This window comes from Bipolaris maydis (genome assembly GCF_028858645.1).
Source record: "Bipolaris maydis strain C4 unplaced genomic scaffold PSV08scaffold_9, whole genome shotgun sequence".
Classification (NCBI taxonomy): Eukaryota; Fungi; Ascomycota; class Dothideomycetes; order Pleosporales; family Pleosporaceae; genus Bipolaris; species Bipolaris maydis.
The window spans coordinates 609,209-628,668 of record NW_027093865.1 but is presented as its reverse complement, the minus strand read 5'-3'; the positions used below and the strand labels follow the sequence as shown (position 1 = coordinate 628,668).

Sequence of the window (19,460 nt, the reverse complement as noted above, 5' to 3'; positions counted from 1 at the left end):
GAAAGGTAGTAGCATGCCTGACTCAGCATGCCCCTCCTGCCTCGAAAGCTACCCCGCTACCGATTGTATCAGCCCACCTGAAGGACAACCACAGCTTCATCTGCCATCATGACGGATCTAAACGCACAACAGGCTGAGAATCACTACTTTGACAACGAGCCCCCGCCAAAGGACCTCAAAACGAACATAACCCTCGCGAGAGAGTTCATCACACGCCATGCCGACGATCGCCGCCGTGTGGTGCTGGTCACTTCTGGCGGCACCACAGTGCCATTAGAACAACAGACTGTGCGCTACATCGACAACTTCTCTGCTGGTACACGCGGAGCTACCAGTGCCGAGTATTTCCTTCAAAATGGATATGCTGTCATTTTCCTGCACAGGCAGTTCTCGCTCTTGCCCTACTCAAGACACTATTCACATAACACGCGTTCTTTTCTGGACTACATGAAGGAAGAGAACGGCCAGGTCGTGGTGGACGAACAACACCAGGATCAGATGTTACGCGTCTTGCGCCAGTATACTGAGGTCAAGCGCGGAAACAAGTTGTTGATCCTGTCCTACGTAACAATCACCGAGTACCTGTGGAATTTGCGCGAGGTTGCGCAACTCATGCGTCCACTTGGTCCAAAAGCCATGTTCTACCTGGCTGCTGCTGTGTCCGACTTCTTTGTGCCCCAGGACCGCATGGTCGAGCACAAGATACAATCGAACGAAGAATTTCATCAAGGCGCAGACGGCGTGACTGAAAGCCATGCAAAACCTCCAGCGGCACGCACTCAGGGCAAGAGTCTCATCATTGACCTCGAGCCGGTTCCCAAGTTTCTAAAACAACTCGTGGACGGCTGGGCACCGGAAGCAATGATTGTAAGCTTCAAGCTCGAGACTGACCCTTCGCTACTTGTCACGAAGGCCAAGTATGCGTTGAATAAATACTCACACCACCTCGTCATCGGAAATTTACTGCTCACTCGCAAATGGGAAGTTGTGTTTGTATCGGTTCTTGAAGGCGAGAAATGGATAAGAGTACCCACAAGCCGTAGGACAAAAAGTTTGTCAGGCAGACCATCACTTGTTGGATCTGCTGATCAGCTGGCAAAGAAGGACGACGAGGCGGGCGGGTCAATTGCCACCGAACGGGGCATCCCGCAGGGCGAGCCCTCTGTGGAGATCGAGTCTTTGATTATTCCCGAAATCGAGTCCATGCATACCAAACTCATAGAACAGGCTCAAAAAGGAGCTGCGGCTTCTGAGCAATGACACACTCCATCTCCAGTAAGCGTCTCATCTCACTATCTATAAAGTTGGTTTGGATACCACCCCGGAAAAGCTACATCTCCATATACGTGTTCGTTATGCATTTCATGTACACATTACAATTTCATAACCGCTCCCTTTACTCCAGGATGACCTTCCATTGTGCCACCGCATGCCGTGCACTTGCTCCATACTGGATGAGCAGCAGCGCTCCTATGGCCACAATTCCAGCGAATATACCAGCCATTGTGCCAAACGCATTGACATATCCAACATCAGCCACCCAAGGCACTACGCCGTATAAGAAACCAAAAGCCACGATATTCTTCAACCCGTTGATGAGCAACATGACATCGGAGTTGACCGGTAGTGCGCAATCACTAGCATATGCCAAGGTAATTGTGGGAAGGGCAGTCAGCGAGACCGAGATCATCCCATAGCCGAAAAAGAGCGATACCCACGACAGCGAATTCTGCACACCATACCCAAACAGAACACTGCCCGCAGTAGTAAGCACGAGTGGAATGACTACCAGATAAAGTCTGCTTTCGGGCTCATAGATGCCGAGATACTTTTTGGTCCGCCATTTACACCACATGTCTACAAGATCACCTAGATGCAATTAGAATATTCTGCAGTAATCTTATTCAGGTTCTCTTACCTCCAGCCCATGATCCAAACACGTTACCTAGGATGCCAGGAATGTTGATAAGGCCGTTGATCTGTACGTTCCAGTTGTACGGCGGTGCTTGAAGAACAAAAGGATTGAGGATGTTGACTGCGACTGTAAGGACTAAGGAGATAGAGTAACAAAGAAACGCATAGATGGCCGCTGGATATATGATCATCGGAAACGGCCTTCCAAATGTCAGCTGAATGCACTAACATTCTCGACTACTACTTACCGCACAAACACCTTGACCAGATTGGTTTCCGAAACCCCAGACCATAAGCTGAGATCCTGCTTCCATGTCTTTCTCGGTAACTGCTCCAATGGTGTTCTGGGAGATGACCCTTGGGGCAATTTCTCATCACCTATGACGACTTTCTCGTTTGAAGGCGAGAGGACCGTATTAACTTGGCCAACTTCGCGCACGTATCTGGTTTCCGGCACAAAGCAAAGGATCGTCAGGAAATTTATTCCTGTAAAGATTGCGGATATCCATTTCTGCCATCGCCAGGACAAATTTGAAACAATGAAGCCACAAATCAGGGGGCCAAAGGTATTTCCGCCTGCTATAGCGTTCCTGGTGCATGTCAGAGACTTTTCTGAGATCATCCAAAGACAGAAGAAAAGCGCTTACATGTATATTCCCATCTTGCTACCCCGCTCATGCAGGAAGTACAGATCCTAGACGGCATATGAGTTAGAGGCAAAACAAGAGCGTGCGCCAGTGTGTGAGACAAAACGAGAAACCCACATTCACTGCAGCCGCACCCAACGCCTCGGTTGAAGACCCGGCAAATGCTGCGATAATGTTGCTGCATAGCACGCTTTCGAACGAGGTTGCAACAGCACCCCACACATAACAGAGACAAAGCAACCCACTTGCTAGAACAAAGACTGGTCTTTTACCAAAGTAATTGGCCATTGGCACCCAGAAGAAATTAAAAGCGCCAAGGACCAAAATCGGATAGGTGAGCATGTGCGACATTTCGTCCATTGTCTTGTTGAACTCAATGGACATGATGTAAAACGCTGGCGCTATGCCACCGATACCGAAATTGGTCAGAAATGTAAATACGCACACTGATGCGAATGCAACATGTTTCTTCCACAGCGGCCAACGGAGAGGATCATTTGGGTCGGTTGGAGAGGGCTGTGGGTACAAGAGTATGTTTGATGAAGACTCTTCGCTGGTGGCTATGATAATTGTCAATCCTCACGTCAAAGTTGTTGGGACGTCAACCTACTCTGCTGCAACAACACCGTACCGTCGGTCCGATCCAAGTCCCTCAGACGTGTGAAGCGCATGTTTTCGAAGCGTGTGCTACCACACCCCCCGATTTAATTCGGATAAGAAGAAGATATCCGAAACCAAAATGAGAAATTTGAATGAACTTCGCTTTTTGTCCTCTCTGCTACTACCAGTGACATAGAGAATGATCTTGGGGCAAGCAAACATGGTGAGCTATGGCCAGACGCAGGGCTATATAACGTTTTGGCCTTATCGACTCAGCGCCCCGTGGTTCGCAAGACGCATCTCACTTTCTCTAAGACTTGAGCAAGTTGCATGTCAATAGGCTTAGTGTTTTTGTTTCGGTTTGTTTGGTTGGCTGGATAATGGCGTACAGCTTGTAAGATGCATGAGTGTCAGGGGGTGCGGGGCCGGTTGCCATTCCGTACTTGTCGATCGACGGCTAGGCTAGGATGATGGGTCCCAGTGCAAAGTACATTCCGCGATTGTTCATCAAAAGCAAGTCTGGGTGCAATTCCGAACACGAAAGGGGTAGGAAGAGGGTCACGGGAACGCAGCCTCGAAACCTGGTCGCCAGCTATTGTGTATGGCTGCATGGGCCTCACAACGTCCTGGGAGCGCTGCCATCACTGTCAACACTCGAAGTCGCGCAAGCCTGCCCGTGGCATGTTTGACTGATTGTCACCGTCGGACTACCTGTGCTTTGATTGTGGCGTCCAGAGGCGCAGTTCATCGCTGTATGAGATTGGAAACTTGCTCTGTCGAAGGCAACGAGGAGACGAGTCTTTATTGTTATGATGAAAGCGCCAGCACGAAGCAGTCATGCTCAGTCATGCTCAGTACCTGTAAACAGGTGATATGCAACAAGTCACCTGCATATCCCAGTCGCTAGAGTTATTGCTGCATGGTTGCGTGCCATCCCGTCCCAGTACGGTAAGTTGCTGGGCTCGCTAGCGTCAATGCCGCGGAACTTCTACGTTCTAACACTGACCCTTCATCTCTTTACCCCGACTAGCTCGTCAACTGCCAGAACTACAGCCCAGAAGACCGATCAAACATCTACGTTACTACCATTCAACAACCGCCAGTTGAGGTGGCGTTCGTGCTGCGGCTGGTGCTGAGACGATCTGAAATCTCTCCACGGATAGCACCATGTGCAACGTCGGACTCAATCCTGAACATTGCGCCTGTTGCACAGGGTATCGGGACGGCGACCGGGCTTCCTGATGTTTACAGCAACTGATCCTGCTGTGGAGAAGCTGGCGTTTGTATCTGTCGCAATCCCTGCTTTTTCGTCACTTCCAAAGCTCACTGTGAAGCTGCAGTATACGGGCTTTGTTCCTGGCCACTGGAGAACTTCCTCGATAATCGAGTACAAGGAATAGCCACATCCTCATAATGTTGTGCCACAACTGAGAGGCACATTCCGATGCTTCAGGTCTGCAGCCGTGGCAGTACACAGGGGTTTGAACAACAACGGCCCTCGCCGGTAGTCGAATTGAGCAGACCTAATGCTGCCCTTCTGGTTTCCCCGGGCATCCAACAAGGCGGCCACTACGGTCGCTAACGTGCGCTGCAAATCATGCTGCACAGCGGACATGTAGTCAGATCCTAATAGTGTTTCTCGACATGTCATGGTGCAAGAGGCATGTTGACAAGACAGTGCGCCTCAGTTGTGCTTTTTCTTGCCCCGAATCCTGCTACATTGGGCCACAAATGACGCCTTGGGTTCCTTTGCGGAGCGCAAACTGGACATGGCACATCGCATCTTACCCTGAGTGATCAAAGACACCTCGATACATCACGGGCGCTACGTACTCATCGAAGGAACATCAATAGAGCACAGCACGAACCGAGTTATGGGGGCGGTACAGGGTAACACCTTTCTACGATTTGTCCCTAGACTATTCTCAAGGCTCCCAGTTTCCGGGATTGGCTTGTATTGTGGCTTGTTTTGGTGGGACCATTCTACTTGATAAACAAGGTGTCTCACCTCTTGGCTCCAGCACATTGAACATGTGCAACTATTTCTTGTGCGCAGAACCAAGTCTCTTGTTAAGGATCTTCTGCACTGATAGGTTCCCACCTATCCCTCTCGCCCTATTGTCTACCAACATCTTGTCTCTCTCTTGTGCCTGATTATATCACAGAAAATGGACGCCTCAACAATGGCAAAGGATGCGTTACAACAGTCCCCCCCTACACCAGGAGCAGCGTCGCCCCCTAAGAGCCCTCGGTCACCGTGTTCACCATCCAAGACAGCCGAGTTATGGGACGGGTATGAAAGACTAGCTGTTGAGAAGGCGAAAGAAAGAGATGAGCTGATGCATGAAACGCATGAGCGAAACGACTGCTCAACTTCACGAACAAGTTTTGATTTTAGGTTTAAGCGGGCGCAAAGTACGATTCCATCTACTATAACTTCCGGTTGTAAATTTTGCGGGCGTCCCATCATATATGCCTCCAGCATGTGCGAGGGCTGCTTCAAACGCACCGTGGTTTCACCTGGTAATGAAGAGGTTACAACACCTTTGGGCGCTGCTGAAGACAACATGGCGGTTTCAAGTCTTTGCAAGATTCCTTCAAGAGAGGAAATCATCACGCCAACCTACGCCTCACCCAAGCGCGCATCATTCTGTCCACTACCAGCACACCTGACCGACGCCTCGACACGCAGCTCGTCAACCCAGCCAGGATCCGTGGGCCGCCGAAAGAAATCACCCAGCGAACCTACGCAGCCAAGCCTCCAACTGCAAATCATGCCATCAACAAGTACCTCGCGCTCGCAGGCCAACTCAGCTCCCATGACGCCTACATCGCCACCAGGCACTGCGCACTCGCTGAACTCGACGCGGCGGTCGAGCCTAGCCAACGTGACGATGCTACCCAAGTCTCGTTACCCGCATGCCCGCAACGATAGCGGCACACCGTCTGAATTCAGCACGCTCTACCAAACCGTGTCAACGACAACGACGCCACCGGCGAGTCTGCGCCGGTTCGGGTACCCGCTGCAAAACACGACGAGCGCATGGGACGACTGGGACAGCGACGAGGAAGAAGAACAGGCCGAAGAAGAAGAGCGACCGGGCCTGTCATCGTGGATGGGACGCCGCAAGATACGGAGCCGCAATGGTGGCGGGGCCGCCGGTGGTGGTGGTGGCGCCGCCGGCAAAACCAGCATGGATCAGTACGACAGCTCTGGCGAAGAGGCGAGAGAGAAGATGACGATGGCGCGCAAGAGCAGAGATGATCGCGTGGAGCAGAGTCGAGTCGAGTCTGTGGGAGGTACTAGTGTGCGTGTTGAGCGGCTTGTTGAACCGAGTCGGGATAGCAAGGTGAAGAAGCCGAGTGGGTTTGTGAGGGCGTTGAGTTGTGGATGTGGTACTGCTGAGTGAAGGCTCCTTGTTTTTTTCTCTCTTATCTTTCTCTCTCTCTCTCTCTTCCTTCTTTTCTCTTCTTATTCTTCTTCTTTTTTTTTCTTTTGTTACACGATTACTTTTACCGTTCTTCGGACTTTTCTTCCCTTTGTCCTGGGCAGGGGTGGGGCTTGGGGGGGCTACATCTTTTTTTTTCCTATGTCAATGGGGCGTTTGGGGGATACATGGTAGGGAGGAATACTCTTCTTTGGATATATACCCTCATTGTGTAGTGGTGTGTTGGAAGGAGTAGAGAGGTGTTGCTCTGTTTTCTTTATTCTCTTTCTCTTCTTTTCTTAACCCTAGGCTTGGGGTGGGTCACTTGTATTATTACTACTTACCTATTATTGTCGATGTTATTACTATACCTACTTCTACTATAACATGGGGCTGCATATCGGGGGGTTAGTACAAAATATCATGTGATTAAATGATAAACAAGGAAACCCCCGGATGTTCAGAAGGACGAAGAGGGGGGGGGGGGGACGCGTGGATTATCATTTACCTTTGACGGTGTGAGAGAAAAAGAAAAGCACGGGTGTCGGATAGGTATTAATCCCACCCCTGAACTTTACAATGCACGCAAACGTTCCCCTGCCCCAATCTCGAGCGTCTTTAGAGTTTACCGCCTCGCCGAAGGTGCCCAACAGAAAAAGAGAGAGGGCGAACACAAGCCCGACTCGTGTTGTGACTACGACAAGAAAAGGAGTAAGGTAAGATCCACGTGTTTGAGCACATCATGTCAAAAAAACCAATACAGATCGTCGTCACTAAAATGTTGCAGCGGGATGTACCCACCACATGTGCGCATTTTGTATACTTAACCAGGGGGGAAACAAACTCCCATGCCATCACGAGATCAATATTTACTATGAAAACGCCGCATAAGAAAGAGGGATCTACATCCACCGCTACTTACTACTAAGCGAGCGAGCGAGGCAAGAGAGAGAGAGAAAAAAAGGACCCGCACAGTTCCGAAAAGAGGAGGGAGTGACAGGAACCGGTGTGGAAGCGGCGGCAGAAAAGAGAGGAAGGAAGGAGCGAGACCCACACCAGTGGGAAATAAATTTAGTTTCTCGTATTCCGGATTCGTTAGTAGTGAGTACAGGGACGGGGGGAATGGGGAAGGGCAAGTTCACGATGACGGGGGTGCGAGACTCTCTCTTGTTTTTTTTATTTGCTCGCAGAGTCATGGTTTAGTTGGAGTGTTTTTTTTTAATCTTTTGCTATTGGGATTGATTTGATTTGAGTTGTGGCGCAAACAAGCTTTCTGCTTTCGCGGGGGAAAAGGCGCAAGCAGTGGCTGTTGGATGGTGGTGGCTGGGAGAGAAAGTAAATCGGACGTGGCTTGAAGGAAGAGTGCTTATACCGGGAACGCGCGGGTGGGGGAGTCAGACGCCTAAAATGCTTTGAGGGGTTTCAAAAAAAGAGGCTGGTGTAAGCGGGATTTTGGTGGACGGACGGGTGGTCGACTGCGGGCCGATGGTAAGCTGGGTGGCTGCCATAGTTTGGCATGGTGAGGGAAGGGAGCACGGGGCAGGTGTGTTTGTAGTCATGTACAGTATTGCTAGATGTGTAGTGCAAGACAGGAGAGGAGAGGGAGAGAAAGAGAAGAAGCAGACTATTTTGTCAGGCGGGAATCAGGTGACTGAACAGGAAGTAGCCAAGTGGGCGAAAGCACGAACCCAGGGCAAGAAGTACGGGGGGAGTGCCTGCAGGGCGCCATGGAAGCGTCACCGAAGCATCTCCTCGGGCTTTCTGGGGCATCGGCCAAATTTCCATGTGTCGAGCGAGCATGGAGGGAAATCACAAAAGGGCTGGACAGATCAAACAGCTGTGGGGCTGGCAGGTGGCCAGACTTGGCAAGGCGTGTATTGTTTGCATGTTGGAATTTGCGGCCCCAAGGGCAATTTCCCAGGTACGAAGTTTCATCTGATGCCACTCGCGAGGCTGCCCGGCTTTGCATCATGGTGCTGACACGATCGCCCGACGGGTGAAGGCGGCGCATGTCCCTAAGCTTATAGGGCCTGCCGCACGAGACTATTGTATTTTGATACGCTCGGGCCACTAGCCGGAGTTGTTGTCGTGCTTCATGCTGGAATCGGGCAATTGGCGGAGGTGGAGGATAGCAGGACAGCGCAGGACAGCACTTGACCGGCCGGCACCTGGCAGGGCGTAGTAGTCAAATTGCAAGTACTGCTGGCTTGCTCCAGGGCAGTGCATGTGGGCGCCGAAGCCAATGGGACTACCGCACGTCAGTGAGCATGCGGACAGGAGGTACAAAGTCTTGGAGGCTTGGAGTTGGTCGCAAGTTTCCTCCGGTCAGGGGCAGGATGGGAGGGCTAGTCCCAAAGGGGAAGCGGCAGTGGCGAGGCGGGTCATGTGATTGGCCCAGGGCGCAATTTCTGCAGTTGCATCCTGCATGCGTGTGAAGCTTAGCTAGGAAGCGAAAGGCTTGAGTGCAGCCGACCGGCTTGGTGACAGCGCAGAGCCCGTGAGCCGTTGCAGCCGAACACATACACACACACAGCCTTGCCCGCTCAGCGCTGGGCCCGCTAAACGAGTATTGTGGTGGTGGTGGTGGTGGTGGTGGTGGTTGTTGTTGTTACTATTGTCCATGCAGGACAAGCCAGTCGCGTGTATACTACCCATCTCACGAGCTGCTTACTCTCCCCCACAGGACCGTCGTCTGCCCGGCCCAGCAGCTGCCGCTTTCCGTCGCGGTGGGCGTCGTCAGCCAATCCCTGCGCCCAGAAATAGAACACCCACACGCCCACTCCCCGCCATGATCCAACCACGACGCAGGCCCCTTAAGGCTGCACGGCAACCTTGCATCCATACCGTCATTGGCCCGCGCCTCCAGATGGCCGCTACTGTCTGTCGTTGCCCGACCGGGGCTCATTCGCGGCCGAGCCCATGACTAACCTAGCTCACCTGGCCTCGTATATCCCGTTTCCTCCACAGCTACTTGAGCCCACGGCCGCCCGCCTACAAACCCGACCACCTCGTCCTTCGTTTGTCAACCACATTCGTTCCCCCAGGATAGCTGTCACTCGTTTCCAGCATCCGCTCCTGTATCCTACCAGTCCCGGGACCAATATCCCCTTAATAATTGTTAATTCCTCTCGACTGCTTTGATGTAAGTGCTTTCTTTTCACACCTCCCTCCCTCCCGCCCCCGTACACAAAACATGTTCGTTGCCTGTCCTCCCCGACTTCCTCGCACATCAGAACCTGCTTGGTGTCGTCGGGCATTTGTGTTTCATTCCAAGCAAGTCATGCGTGTGTGTGTTTTCAAGACCACATGTCTTCTGATCAAACACACACACACACACACATGACCACTACCCTATCCATCCCGAACCACTACAGCACGGCCCCTCATGCAGTGCATGCGATTCAATAGTTTCTGCATTGGTTCTTTGTCACCAACATCCCCATGACCTCCTAATTACTTGATCGTGCATTGGCTTACACGCGCTCTTCTAGCCTAGTCACAACCATGAGGTCTTCGGTTTACGGCCTTGGCCTGCTCGTTGGTGCGGCCTCGGCCAACATCAACTTCTTCTGGGTCAACCCCACCTGCAACTACACTGACCCCTCCGTCCATACTCCTTGCTTGACGGGCCAGCACTGCATTGAGAACAACACGTGAGTTTATCTATTCATTCATTCACTCGTCCCATCGACGCCCCTTCTAACGCCTTGCAGTTGTGTTCCAGATGATGCTAGCCCCTACTCCAAGGTCGTATCCCGCTCTAGCTTGCTTTTCACTCCTACCAAGAGGCAAAACAGCAAGTACTCCCAGGATGGCAAGTGCGGTCCTCAAAACGGCAACTTGCTCTGCGACCCCAACAGCACAGTCTACACGGGCACTTGTTGCTCCCAGTACGGCTGGTGTGGCAACACCCCAGCCCACTGCTCAACCGGCTGCCAATCTGGTTGCGACAACACCCCCACGGCTTCTACTGCTGCCACTTCTGGCAACACTGGCGCCAGGGACGACGGCCGCTGTGGAAAGGACTTTGGCGGCGCTACCTGCGATGCCAAGGGCGCTTACGGTGGCTGCTGCTCTGAGTACGGATACTGCGGTAGCACTGACGCCCACTGCCTCAAGGCCAATGGCTGCCAGAATGGTTGCAGCGACGGTACTCCTCAAAACAATCCCCAGCCTACTGCCGCCACCGCTACCCGCCCTCCTTCGACCACCACCTCTGGCGAGCCTGTACTAGGAAAGCCAACCACCCCCAGCAACCCCACTGGAATCCCCACTACTGATGGAAGCTGCGGTGCCAATTTTGGCAACACTGTTTGCGGAGACTGGGCCCAGGGCAGCTGCTGCAGCATGTACGGCTACTGTGGTAACACAACCGCCCACTGCGGTGAAGGTTGCCAGAGCGGTCCTTGCGACCAAGCCCCTACTGTCCCCGCCCCCAGTGCCAGCCCGGCCCCTGCTGCTGCTAAGCCTGGAAGCATCGCCCTCAAGGGCCGATCCGGTGTCCCTGCTATGCACGCTGGTCTCATGCCCAACGGTCGTGTTGTCTTCCTTGACAAGGTCGAGAACTACACTGAGCTCAAGCTTCCCAACGGCCAGTATGCCTACTCCTCCGAGTGGGACCCCGTCACCGGCGATTTGGTTCCCCTTGCCTACAAGACCAATGCCTTCTGCTCTGGTGGCATCTTCCTTGCTGACGGCCGCTTCGTCTCCCTCGGTGGAAACGCTCCTCTCAGCTTCATTGACCCTACTGTTGGCGACGGTTTCAAGGGTATCCGTTTCCTCGAGCGCTCCTCGACTGATGCTTCCATGAACGGAAAGGCCTGGGACGAGCCTGGCCAGCTTCTCGACACTCCCCGCTGGTACGCCTCCGTCCAGATCATGCCCGACGACACCATCTTCGTCGCATCTGGCTCCAAGAACGGTCTCGACCCCAGCAAGCCCGAGAACAACAACCCTACCTACGAGATCCTGAATGCCGACGGTACTCCTCGTGGCACGAGCTACAACATGGAGATTCTCAGCAAGAACCAGCCCTACTACATGTACCCCTTCATGCACTTGCTCAAGGATGGCAACCTTTTCGTCGCCGTCTCCAAGTCCGCTGAGATCTTCAAGGTCGAGACTGGCACCGTTGTCCGCACCATGCCCGACCTTCCCGGTACCTACCGCACCTACCCCAACACTGGTGGATCCGTCATGCTTCCTCTGTCCAGCGCCAACAACTGGGAGGCTGATATCATCATCTGCGGTGGCGGTCCTTACCAAGACATTACTGCTCCTTGTGATGCTTCCTGCGGCCGCATCAGGCCTCTTGATGCCAACCCACAGTGGGAGATGGACTCTATGCCCGAGGGCCGTGGTATGGTTGAAGGTACTCTTCTTCCCGACGGTACCGTCGTCTGGGTCAACGGTGCTCAGGAGGGTGCCCAGGGTTTCGGTGTTGCTCGCGATCCCGCTCTTGAGGTCCTTCTCTACGACCCCAACCAACCCAAGGGCAAGCGCTTCACCACCGGCCCCAAGTCCACCATTGCTCGTCTCTACCACAGTGTTGCCCTTCTCCTCCTTGACGGTACTCTGCTCATCTCTGGTTCCAACCCCGTTGAGCAGCCCATCCTCACGCCTGATGCTCAGAACCCTTACGTCACCGAGTTCCGCAACGAGATCTACACTCCTCCTTACCTCCAGGGCAACCCTACCCGTCCTTCCGACGTCCAGATCTCCAGCAAGCAGCTCAAGGTCAACACTACCTTCAACATCAAGTTCACTGCTCCCGCCAACGCCAAGGAAGTCAAGGTCACCCTCTACTACGGTGGATTCGTTACCCACTCTCTGCACATGGGTCACCGCATGGCCTTCCTTGACAACACCGGCTTCAAGGCCGGCGCCACTGCCCAGAGCATCACCGTCACCATGCCCCCCAACAAGGCCGTTGCTCCTGCCGGTCCTTATGTCATCTACGTCCTCGTTGACGGTGTCCCTGCCATGGGTCAGTTCGTCCAGGTCTCGTAAGTGGATGAAGACTAAACCGAGGGTATGATGTGTGTGTGTGTGTGTGTGTGTTTTCTTTTTCTCTTTCTTGTAAATGAAGAGGAAAAGGGATTGCGCAGATTAGAATTACTGTAGAGGCATAATTGTTCGCTCTACATAAGCATGACAATGACAATGATGTTGAAGATTGAAGAATCAAAATGAAGAAATTTGATAAATAAACTTGAACTGTTTGTGTGATTCATCTTTGAATTGTGTTGATGATGAGAGTGGTGATTACGCAATATCTGAGTCCATCTCTCTCTCTCTCCTTCTCTCTCCTTTGCCATTCATCCGTCCCGTGTTACATTCATCCCAACTAAACACCTCAAATACGAACATCATTGTATAAACAAAGACATTACATTCTCGTCCCGTCAAAGAAAAAGAAGAGAAGAAAAGTAGAAAAAAAGTCACATTTTGAATCCATTTCTCACAAATGCAAAATTCAAGCCATGTATGAACATTCCCCCCTCCCCATCCACGCCCAAACACCTCCCTAGTCGTTCCATTTTCTCAAGAGAAGAAGAAGAAGAAAAAGAGGAAAGAAAAAAAGAGAGAGATAACAATGACAATACCACTCACTCACTTACTCTTGATTCCCCACCTGAATCGGCATAACGCGTCCTGAATCCACAATAATCTGCAAATCCAGCTTCTTGTCCAAATCGCCATACTCGAGGCGCTTCCACGTCACAATGCGCGCTTGATTCGTATCGATTTCAAACACGCGGAGACGGCGGTGGAAGTGATTGTAGCCGCCGTAGCCACCAAACCCACTGCCACCGGCATAGCACATCCAGATTTGGGGTTCGCCCGTCGTGGGGTCCTTTGCGAGGGAGCAGTAGTCGTTGACGTGGTCGTGGCCGCACGAGACGGATTTGATGTTGAATTCGACGAGGGCGTCCTTGAAGTGTGTGTTGAATGCTGGAGCGGTAATGGGTTCGGTCCAGTTGCCGACGCGGTCGTTGTCGCGGTCGCCGTATTCGGGCAAGGGGATGTGGATAAAAGCCATGTCGAGGTGCTTGTGCGTGTAGTGGCGGTGCGCTTCTTTGAGGCTTTCGGCCGTGGTTTTGAACCATTCGATTTGATTGGGCTTGATCCAGTCGTAGCCTCGGTAGTGCGTTTCGTCGGGCGAATACGAGTGTGTGTCGAGGAACCAGAGGGTTAGGGCCGAGTGCTTGCTGCTGTGCGCTTGGATTTCGACAAAGTAGTTGCCGACGCCGTCAATCGTGTTGGTGCCTGGTTCGCTGACGGAATAGGGTAGAGAGTCGTAGAGATCCATTTGTGCATGGCGCGAGAGAGTGCCTTCATCGTCGTGGTTACCGAAGATGGCGGCGTACGGTATCTTGCGCTCAGCAAGGGGATCCACAATCTTGAACATGGCCTGCAGCAGTGTCAGTATTGCACACGATGAGTATAGTAGGGAAACTATCTCACGCTTTGAACATCTGGGGCCGTGTCTCCATTGATCTGGTCGCCAGACAAGACAACCATGTCAGGCTTCTCGTCGTCGAGCACTCTCTCGACAAACTCAATTGTTCTAGGGTCAGCATCGCAGTGTCCGCCATTTGCGCCTTTGGGCTCTTCGTCTCTGCACTTGCCGAGACCAGTGCTGAGGTGCAAGTCGGATATCTGCATAATCTTGAATTTGCCATCCTTCCTAATCTTTGGTATTGGCTTCTCAAGCTTGACGGCTCGACCGCGCCGTATGGTGAGGCGTGGCTCTGCACTGTCCTTGCTGCTGTCCAAGTGCAGAGGACCATTCTTGACCAAGGCCCAGCCAGGTCGAGGCTCTACGGCATCGGCGCCAAACAAGATGTCGACGGCTGTTACGGCCTTTTTGGAGTCGCTGGCATGGCGCTTGAGTGATTTCTTGATCCAGACGCCTGCCGGTCTAGACTCCCATTTTTCAGATGCTTGCGCCTTTTCGCCAATGGACGGGTCAAGTTTGCCTGTGCGAACATCGATTATGACCTTGTCTTCGGCGCCTAGTTCCTCTTCCCTCTTCCGCTTGACGTGTACATATGCCCTGCCAACCCAACCCTTGTTGAGGTAGAGATCCTTTTCTATGCGATGCCATATCTTTTGGTCGAGCATGCACTTGGATAGTGGGTTGATTGTCGAGCAGGTCTGCACGGTAATATCGGTTATGACGAGGCCATCATGGTGGAGAGGCAGGTGGCTGTGGACGGACTGGGGGAGGACTCGGTAGCGGTTGTCGAGGAAGAAGACTGTAATGGAAAGGAGGATGGTGAGGGCAACGAGCTGGATGCCCGTGCGGACCTATGATGGTGAGCAGGTCGCAAAGTGGCGCTGTGTTGGTGTACCTACTATTCGGCGCGTCATGGTGGAGGCCGTCGAGGGTGCGAGTGAATGGTCATGAAGCCAGAGATGTGTCTAGGAGAGGGTTGCTTGGCAGCAGGTCGGACTCATGTCCATGGTACAGCGCCTTTTTTTTCGGATATGTTGAACCACAAATATAGGAGGAGAGGCGCATGCGCAGGCGAACAAGTTGGGTGAGGCGATGTGTTGGTGGGTGAGAGTGGGATGCGGGCAACGGTGCTTGGCTCTAGGCTGCTAGGATGCAGTCTCGGGATGGTCAATGGCATGGCAGGGGGGGCCAGCATGGCTGGCGATTCCAAGAGCCTGCACCGGGTACATACACGAATGACTTTTGGTAGAACATTGCCAGCAAATTAAGCATATCAGACCAAAAATACATATGTAGTACATTTCTGTATGATGCACCAAAGCTAAGCAAGCATCTTCCTAGTCACACATGCTGGGCGCCACTGAATTCATGTCTCGCTTGGTAGTAGTGGTATTGCGGAGAAGACCTCACCTCCGCGCCGCATCTGCACCTTTCTTCTTGCACAAAGCCATGCGCCATTCCCCCCTCCACCTCCTACAACGTCTTCCCTTGAAAACGCCTGCTCGCTACTTTACAAGTGGCTCTGGCTTGCGTCGCACGTTCAAAGGCAAGACCTCTGGCCACTCGGACCCGACGCCGCTCACAATTGCGCAGAAGGCGACCTGGTGCTTTTGCGCGAGAAGAAGGATACCCACGATGGCCGTCTTGTCAAGCTACAAGCCTCAAAATCTACGGGCACGCATTTGGGCATCGTCCAGCATGCCGACATAATTGGCAGGCAGCCGCGTCAGATAATCCAATCCAGCAAAGGCGCCTCATATCGCATCCATGATCCTACACTGGCCGAATACGTTAGGCTTACACCCCGTCTTGTCACTCCGGTGTGTGCCCCTCACTTTAAAAGACCCAACCTGTTTCTCCGATGCCAATGCGCCTAGATCTACCCCTCCGATGCCAACCTCATCGTCTCCCTGTTCGACATCAACGTTGACAGGCCCTCTGCGGGCTTAAACACCGACCCGCCGCTTGAAATACTCGAAGCTGGTACCGGACATGGAGCCTTAACCCTCCACCTTTCGCGAGCCATACATGCTGCGAATCCCCCAATTCCGAGAGCGCCCGCTTATAGTGGCAGTGAAGACGGCCCAGAAGACGCCGTCTATCTCGGCGAGTCTGTGAGTGATCTACAGCACTCGTATTTAGAATCGTGGAAGCAAAGTCGGCGCGCCATCCTACACACGCTTGATATATCTCCCAAGTATTCTCAGCATGCAAAGAAGATTGTTGAAGGCTTCCGCCACGGCATGTATGCAGCAAACGTTGACTTTCACGTTGGAGACGTATCCGACTGGATCTCCAAGCAGAGAGCGGCAAGAAGAACTCAGCAACCCTTCCTGAGCCACGTCTTTCTCGACCTTCCTAATCCAACTCACCACCTTCCGAATGTCGCCCCTGTTCTGCACGTCAACGGCCTACTCGCCGTTTTCAATCCCAGCATAACCCAAATTGCTGAGTGTGTCGAAGCAATCCGCGAGCAAAAGATGCCATATCTGCTCGAACAAGTTGTCGAGCTTGGTGCAGGGACAGTTCGCGAATGGGATGTCCGCGCCGTCAAGCCAAGAGCAACTCTACAAAAGTCAAGTACAGAGCAGACCTCAGCACCATCAGGCAATAGAAGTCAAGACTCGGAAACCGAGCAAGCCGCCAGAGATGGTGAGCTCGAAGCAGCTCTAAACAAGGGTAAGGAGGAAGAAGAAAAATGGGCCATGGTATGTCGTCCCAAAGTCGGTCAGCAAGTAATCGGGGGCGGCTTCCTAGGCCTATGGCGCCGCATGGAGCAATCTAGTTAGAAAAAAGGAACAAGGATGAGGAGGAGAAGAGTAACCCCACAGCCAAAATATAGGCGAATGTATATCATGAAAATATTTCAACCTGTCACAAAAAAGCATTACAAAAATCACTATACGTAAACCAAGATCTCAACCACCAAAAGAAGAAAAGAAGATTTCAAAAATGCTCCGTTTGCCAAAACCCCATATTCGTCGGTGCCCCTTGGCCTAAAAACGTCTCGTCAAAGCCAAATCCATACGACCCAATCAAGTCATACATGTTGTACTCGTTTACCGGATCAACACTGACTTCATGGCTCTGCGTAGCCGCCTTGACCGGATCGAAGATCTGCGACGTAGCCGGCGACGGCGCCGTGAAATTGTGCGACGTATTCGCCGAGGGGGTCCCCGCCGCAACATCAATGCGTTTCAGTAAATCGTTAATACCCTGTACGATATGCTGTGTGATGTGTTTCTTGTTCAGCGTGTCAGCTACTTTTGCCAGGAAAGAGGCGGAGCGGCGGGATAGTGAGAGGACTTGATTGATGTTGAAATTCAAGCCGAGACCCAGGGGCTCGGTGGCCCATTCGGGAGACTGGGCTTGGGCGACGCCGCCCCAGGTTTTTGCGATTTTGAGGAGGAAGGTGGCGCTGAAGGCGAGCATGGTGTGGGTGAAGATGGGGACGGCGGTCATGGCGCGGCGGAGGTCTGGTTCTTCGAAGATGAGAGTCAGGGTGCTTGTGGCTGCGGTTATGGCGATGTTGGCGGCTTCGCGGCGGTCGTATGAGAGGGACTCTGAAGTTGTAGCGTTGGGAGGGGGAAGGGCTCGCAGCGCGAGGGAGTTTAGTTGGAAGCGGGCGAAGTGGTAGTATAGGACTACTCCTTTTGAGGGGTATGAGCCTATTGCGGGACTATCTGCGGATTTTGCTTGCCATGCTAGGCGCCACTGCTCAATGGCGAAGTTGAAGAGGCGGAGTTGCTGGAAGTCGGGTTCTGTAAGCGGTTGCTCCGGGTCGCTGCCATAGACAATGTAGGCTTCGGTTAGAATCTTGAAGAGCGTGACTTGAGCTCCGAGCCTGATATCGCCAGGTGTGGTCTTGGGACTGTCAAGGAACCGTTCAATATTTTTGACTGCAACGTCGTCGTGCACCATTGAAGGGCGTCCATACGCGATACTGAATTGGTGGTCACACACATACAGTGCAAGCCACAGCCTGACGTTATCTCGCTGATCCTCATGGCCCCGCATAAGCTTCTGGTAAGACATGTGCAGATTCATTTCTACTGCATTCCTAATTGCAATTCCGGCGAGTTTCCAGCTTAGGTTTGGGACGTAGAATGCGGCAAGCGCCAAGGCACGTATGTCGTCAAGATTCTGCGGCCGCGCGAGCGTAGCACTGTAAACTAGCGATACAAAGATGCCGTAGCACTTTTGTAGTGCTTCATCCTGGCCTGGCGTATGCAGCGCCGATATCGTCAGGACAGCTGCTGTTAGCAGCGTTGAGTGGCGCCGCACTGCACTTAGTGAGTCGTATGGAAACAGCACGCCAGCCCATAGATACAACCGCATATCTTGCATGTATCGCTGGAACAACTCTTCAGCTTCCCGCAGAGATACGACACCTTGAGCTATGAAATCCTCGTCTACAGAATTAGAGTTGGGCTTCCATCGTGCGCTGCTCCGAAGGTTCCGGATCCGCGTCAGGTCGTACAGACTTCTCATGGGCGCCGTCACCAAGCCAGACTCTTCGCCGGAATCGCGTTCGACGGAGTTGTCACGCGTCATGTCCATCAGAGGCGGGACCAACAGCGTAGTGTGGCCGCTCTCTGATATGACATTAGTCGGCGTCACAGTCACAGTCTGTCCCGATGGCGGCTGAGGCGATTCTGCTGGCGGGCTATCCAGGCCTGGGAGTTTATTGTGCGCAAGGAGACGCTGTACCGCTGCGCGCATGCGTGCCATTTCAGCAGACGCTTTTGCTTTCCAACTGCGAAACAATCGATTAGCTTCCTGTTCTCTTTAAATGCTCCTCATGCAGAGTTTTTCTTCTGGGTGTATTTACGCAGCATCTTCATCGAGAATGCGCTGGTTCATGTTATACGGCACGCATTCGGTGCCGCTTCTCAGACATTTTGCGCATTTTGTCTCATTGTCCACTGGCTCGCATTTGATCTTGTGTCTCTTGCACTCTGCACCTGTTGTCCATTGTAAGTCCAAAAATAAAGATCGAAGGCAGCTGACTTGACATAAATGTTTGTGTGGGTCGTCGGGGACTCGTTTCGACTCACAAGCTCTAATCCTCGGCGTGCGTGGAGCAGGCCGTCGCCCATCCTCATGGTCCGCATCGTCGCTTGGACGCTTCAGTGGAGACATTTCCATGCCATCGGGTCCCGTCGCTCGCAAAGTAATTTCGGAAACCGTTGGCGGACTTATGTCTCGATGCGGCATGTAAATCGCACAAAAAAAGGGTGCTTTACGGCGTCATGTTTCCGCCTCGTGACCTGGCTGGAACTTGGTAGCGGGAGGTGTGGATGTCACCGGGGCGGAAGCTACTAGCCCCACACCACCAGCCATCCTCACGCTTTGCCTGTCTGGGCGAAACTGGGGGGTTGTCGTAACAAAAGTCAGCAACAATCCAAG

At 52.8% G+C, this 19,460-nt stretch overlaps 7 protein-coding genes across 7 annotated transcripts; 4 read left to right on the top strand and 3 right to left on the bottom strand.

Annotated features, from left to right (window-relative positions):
- The first annotated feature begins 88 nt into the window (after window positions 1-88).
- On the top strand, window positions 89-1,328 carry PSV08DRAFT_47396 (DNA/pantothenate metabolism flavoprotein). Its single transcript, XM_014228268.2, has one exon. It carries the CDS (start codon window positions 109-111, stop codon window positions 1,258-1,260), a length of 1,152 nt encoding a protein of 383 aa, XP_014083743.1. The 5' UTR covers window positions 89-108; the 3' UTR covers window positions 1,261-1,328.
- Window positions 1,329-3,282, bottom strand: PSV08DRAFT_392342 (major facilitator superfamily domain-containing protein). The gene is made up of 6 exons (XM_014228267.2): window positions 3,172-3,282; window positions 2,679-3,121; window positions 2,562-2,608; window positions 2,163-2,504; window positions 1,919-2,115; window positions 1,329-1,869 (listed from the first exon to the last, which is right to left on the bottom strand). The coding sequence occupies exons 1-6, from the start codon at window positions 3,230-3,232 to the stop codon at window positions 1,397-1,399; spliced, it is 1,563 nt and encodes a 520-aa protein (XP_014083742.1). The 5' UTR covers window positions 3,233-3,282; the 3' UTR covers window positions 1,329-1,396.
- A 2,348-nt stretch (window positions 3,283-5,630) lies between these two features.
- Window positions 5,631-6,742, top strand: PSV08DRAFT_402777 (uncharacterized protein). Its single transcript, XM_014228266.2, has one exon. The coding sequence runs from the start codon at window positions 5,645-5,647 to the stop codon at window positions 6,569-6,571; it is 927 nt and encodes a 308-aa protein (XP_014083741.2). The 5' UTR covers window positions 5,631-5,644; the 3' UTR covers window positions 6,572-6,742.
- Window positions 6,743-10,093: 3,351 nt separating this feature from the next.
- Window positions 10,094-12,598, top strand: PSV08DRAFT_371998 (carbohydrate-binding module family 18 protein; the record flags this gene model as incomplete). The annotated part of the gene is made up of 2 exons (XM_014228265.1): window positions 10,094-10,242; window positions 10,303-12,598. 2 exons carry the CDS (start codon window positions 10,094-10,096, stop codon window positions 12,596-12,598), a joined length of 2,445 nt encoding a protein of 814 aa, XP_014083740.1.
- A 375-nt stretch (window positions 12,599-12,973) lies between these two features.
- PSV08DRAFT_225376 (Metallo-dependent phosphatase-like protein) lies at window positions 12,974-15,168 on the bottom strand. The gene is made up of 3 exons (XM_014228264.2): window positions 14,951-15,168; window positions 14,057-14,902; window positions 12,974-14,003 (listed from the first exon to the last, which is right to left on the bottom strand). Exons 1-3 carry the CDS (start codon window positions 14,963-14,965, stop codon window positions 13,206-13,208), a joined length of 1,659 nt encoding a protein of 552 aa, XP_014083739.1. The 5' UTR covers window positions 14,966-15,168; the 3' UTR covers window positions 12,974-13,205.
- Window positions 15,169-15,244: 76 nt separating this feature from the next.
- PSV08DRAFT_363214 (S-adenosyl-L-methionine-dependent methyltransferase) lies at window positions 15,245-17,035 on the top strand (the record flags this gene model as incomplete). The annotated part of the gene is made up of 3 exons (XM_014228263.2): window positions 15,245-15,296; window positions 15,645-15,871; window positions 15,929-17,035. 3 exons carry the CDS (start codon window positions 15,245-15,247, stop codon window positions 16,838-16,840), a joined length of 1,191 nt encoding a protein of 396 aa, XP_014083738.1. The 3' UTR covers window positions 16,841-17,035.
- On the bottom strand, window positions 16,998-19,199 carry PSV08DRAFT_225369 (uncharacterized protein; the record flags this gene model as incomplete). The annotated part of the gene is made up of 3 exons (XM_014228262.2): window positions 16,998-18,807; window positions 18,883-19,015; window positions 19,109-19,199. The coding sequence occupies 3 exons, from the start codon at window positions 19,197-19,199 to the stop codon at window positions 16,998-17,000; spliced, it is 2,034 nt and encodes a 677-aa protein (XP_014083737.2).
- Window positions 19,200-19,460: the final 261 nt, after the last annotated feature.

Coding starts and splice junctions, on each gene's coding strand:
- PSV08DRAFT_47396 (XM_014228268.2), top strand. CDS start 109: ATGACGGATCTAAACGCACAACAGGCTGAGAATCACTACTTTGACAAC.
- PSV08DRAFT_225376 (XM_014228264.2), bottom strand. Junction 14,004..14,056: donor CGGCCCCAGATGTTCAAAGC/GTGAGATAGTTT, acceptor ACACTGCTGCAG/GCCATGTTCAAGATTGTGGA.
- PSV08DRAFT_392342 (XM_014228267.2), bottom strand. CDS start 3,232: ATGCGCTTCACACGTCTGAGGGACTTGGATCGGACCGACGGTACGGTG. Junction 2,609..2,678: donor TGGGTGCGGCTGCAGTGAAT/GTGGGTTTCTCG, acceptor TATGCCGTCTAG/GATCTGTACTTCCTGCATGA. Junction 2,505..2,561: donor AGCAAGATGGGAATATACAT/GTAAGCGCTTTT, acceptor GACATGCACCAG/GAACGCTATAGCAGGCGGAA.
- PSV08DRAFT_402777 (XM_014228266.2), top strand. CDS start 5,645: ATGTGCGAGGGCTGCTTCAAACGCACCGTGGTTTCACCTGGTAATGAA.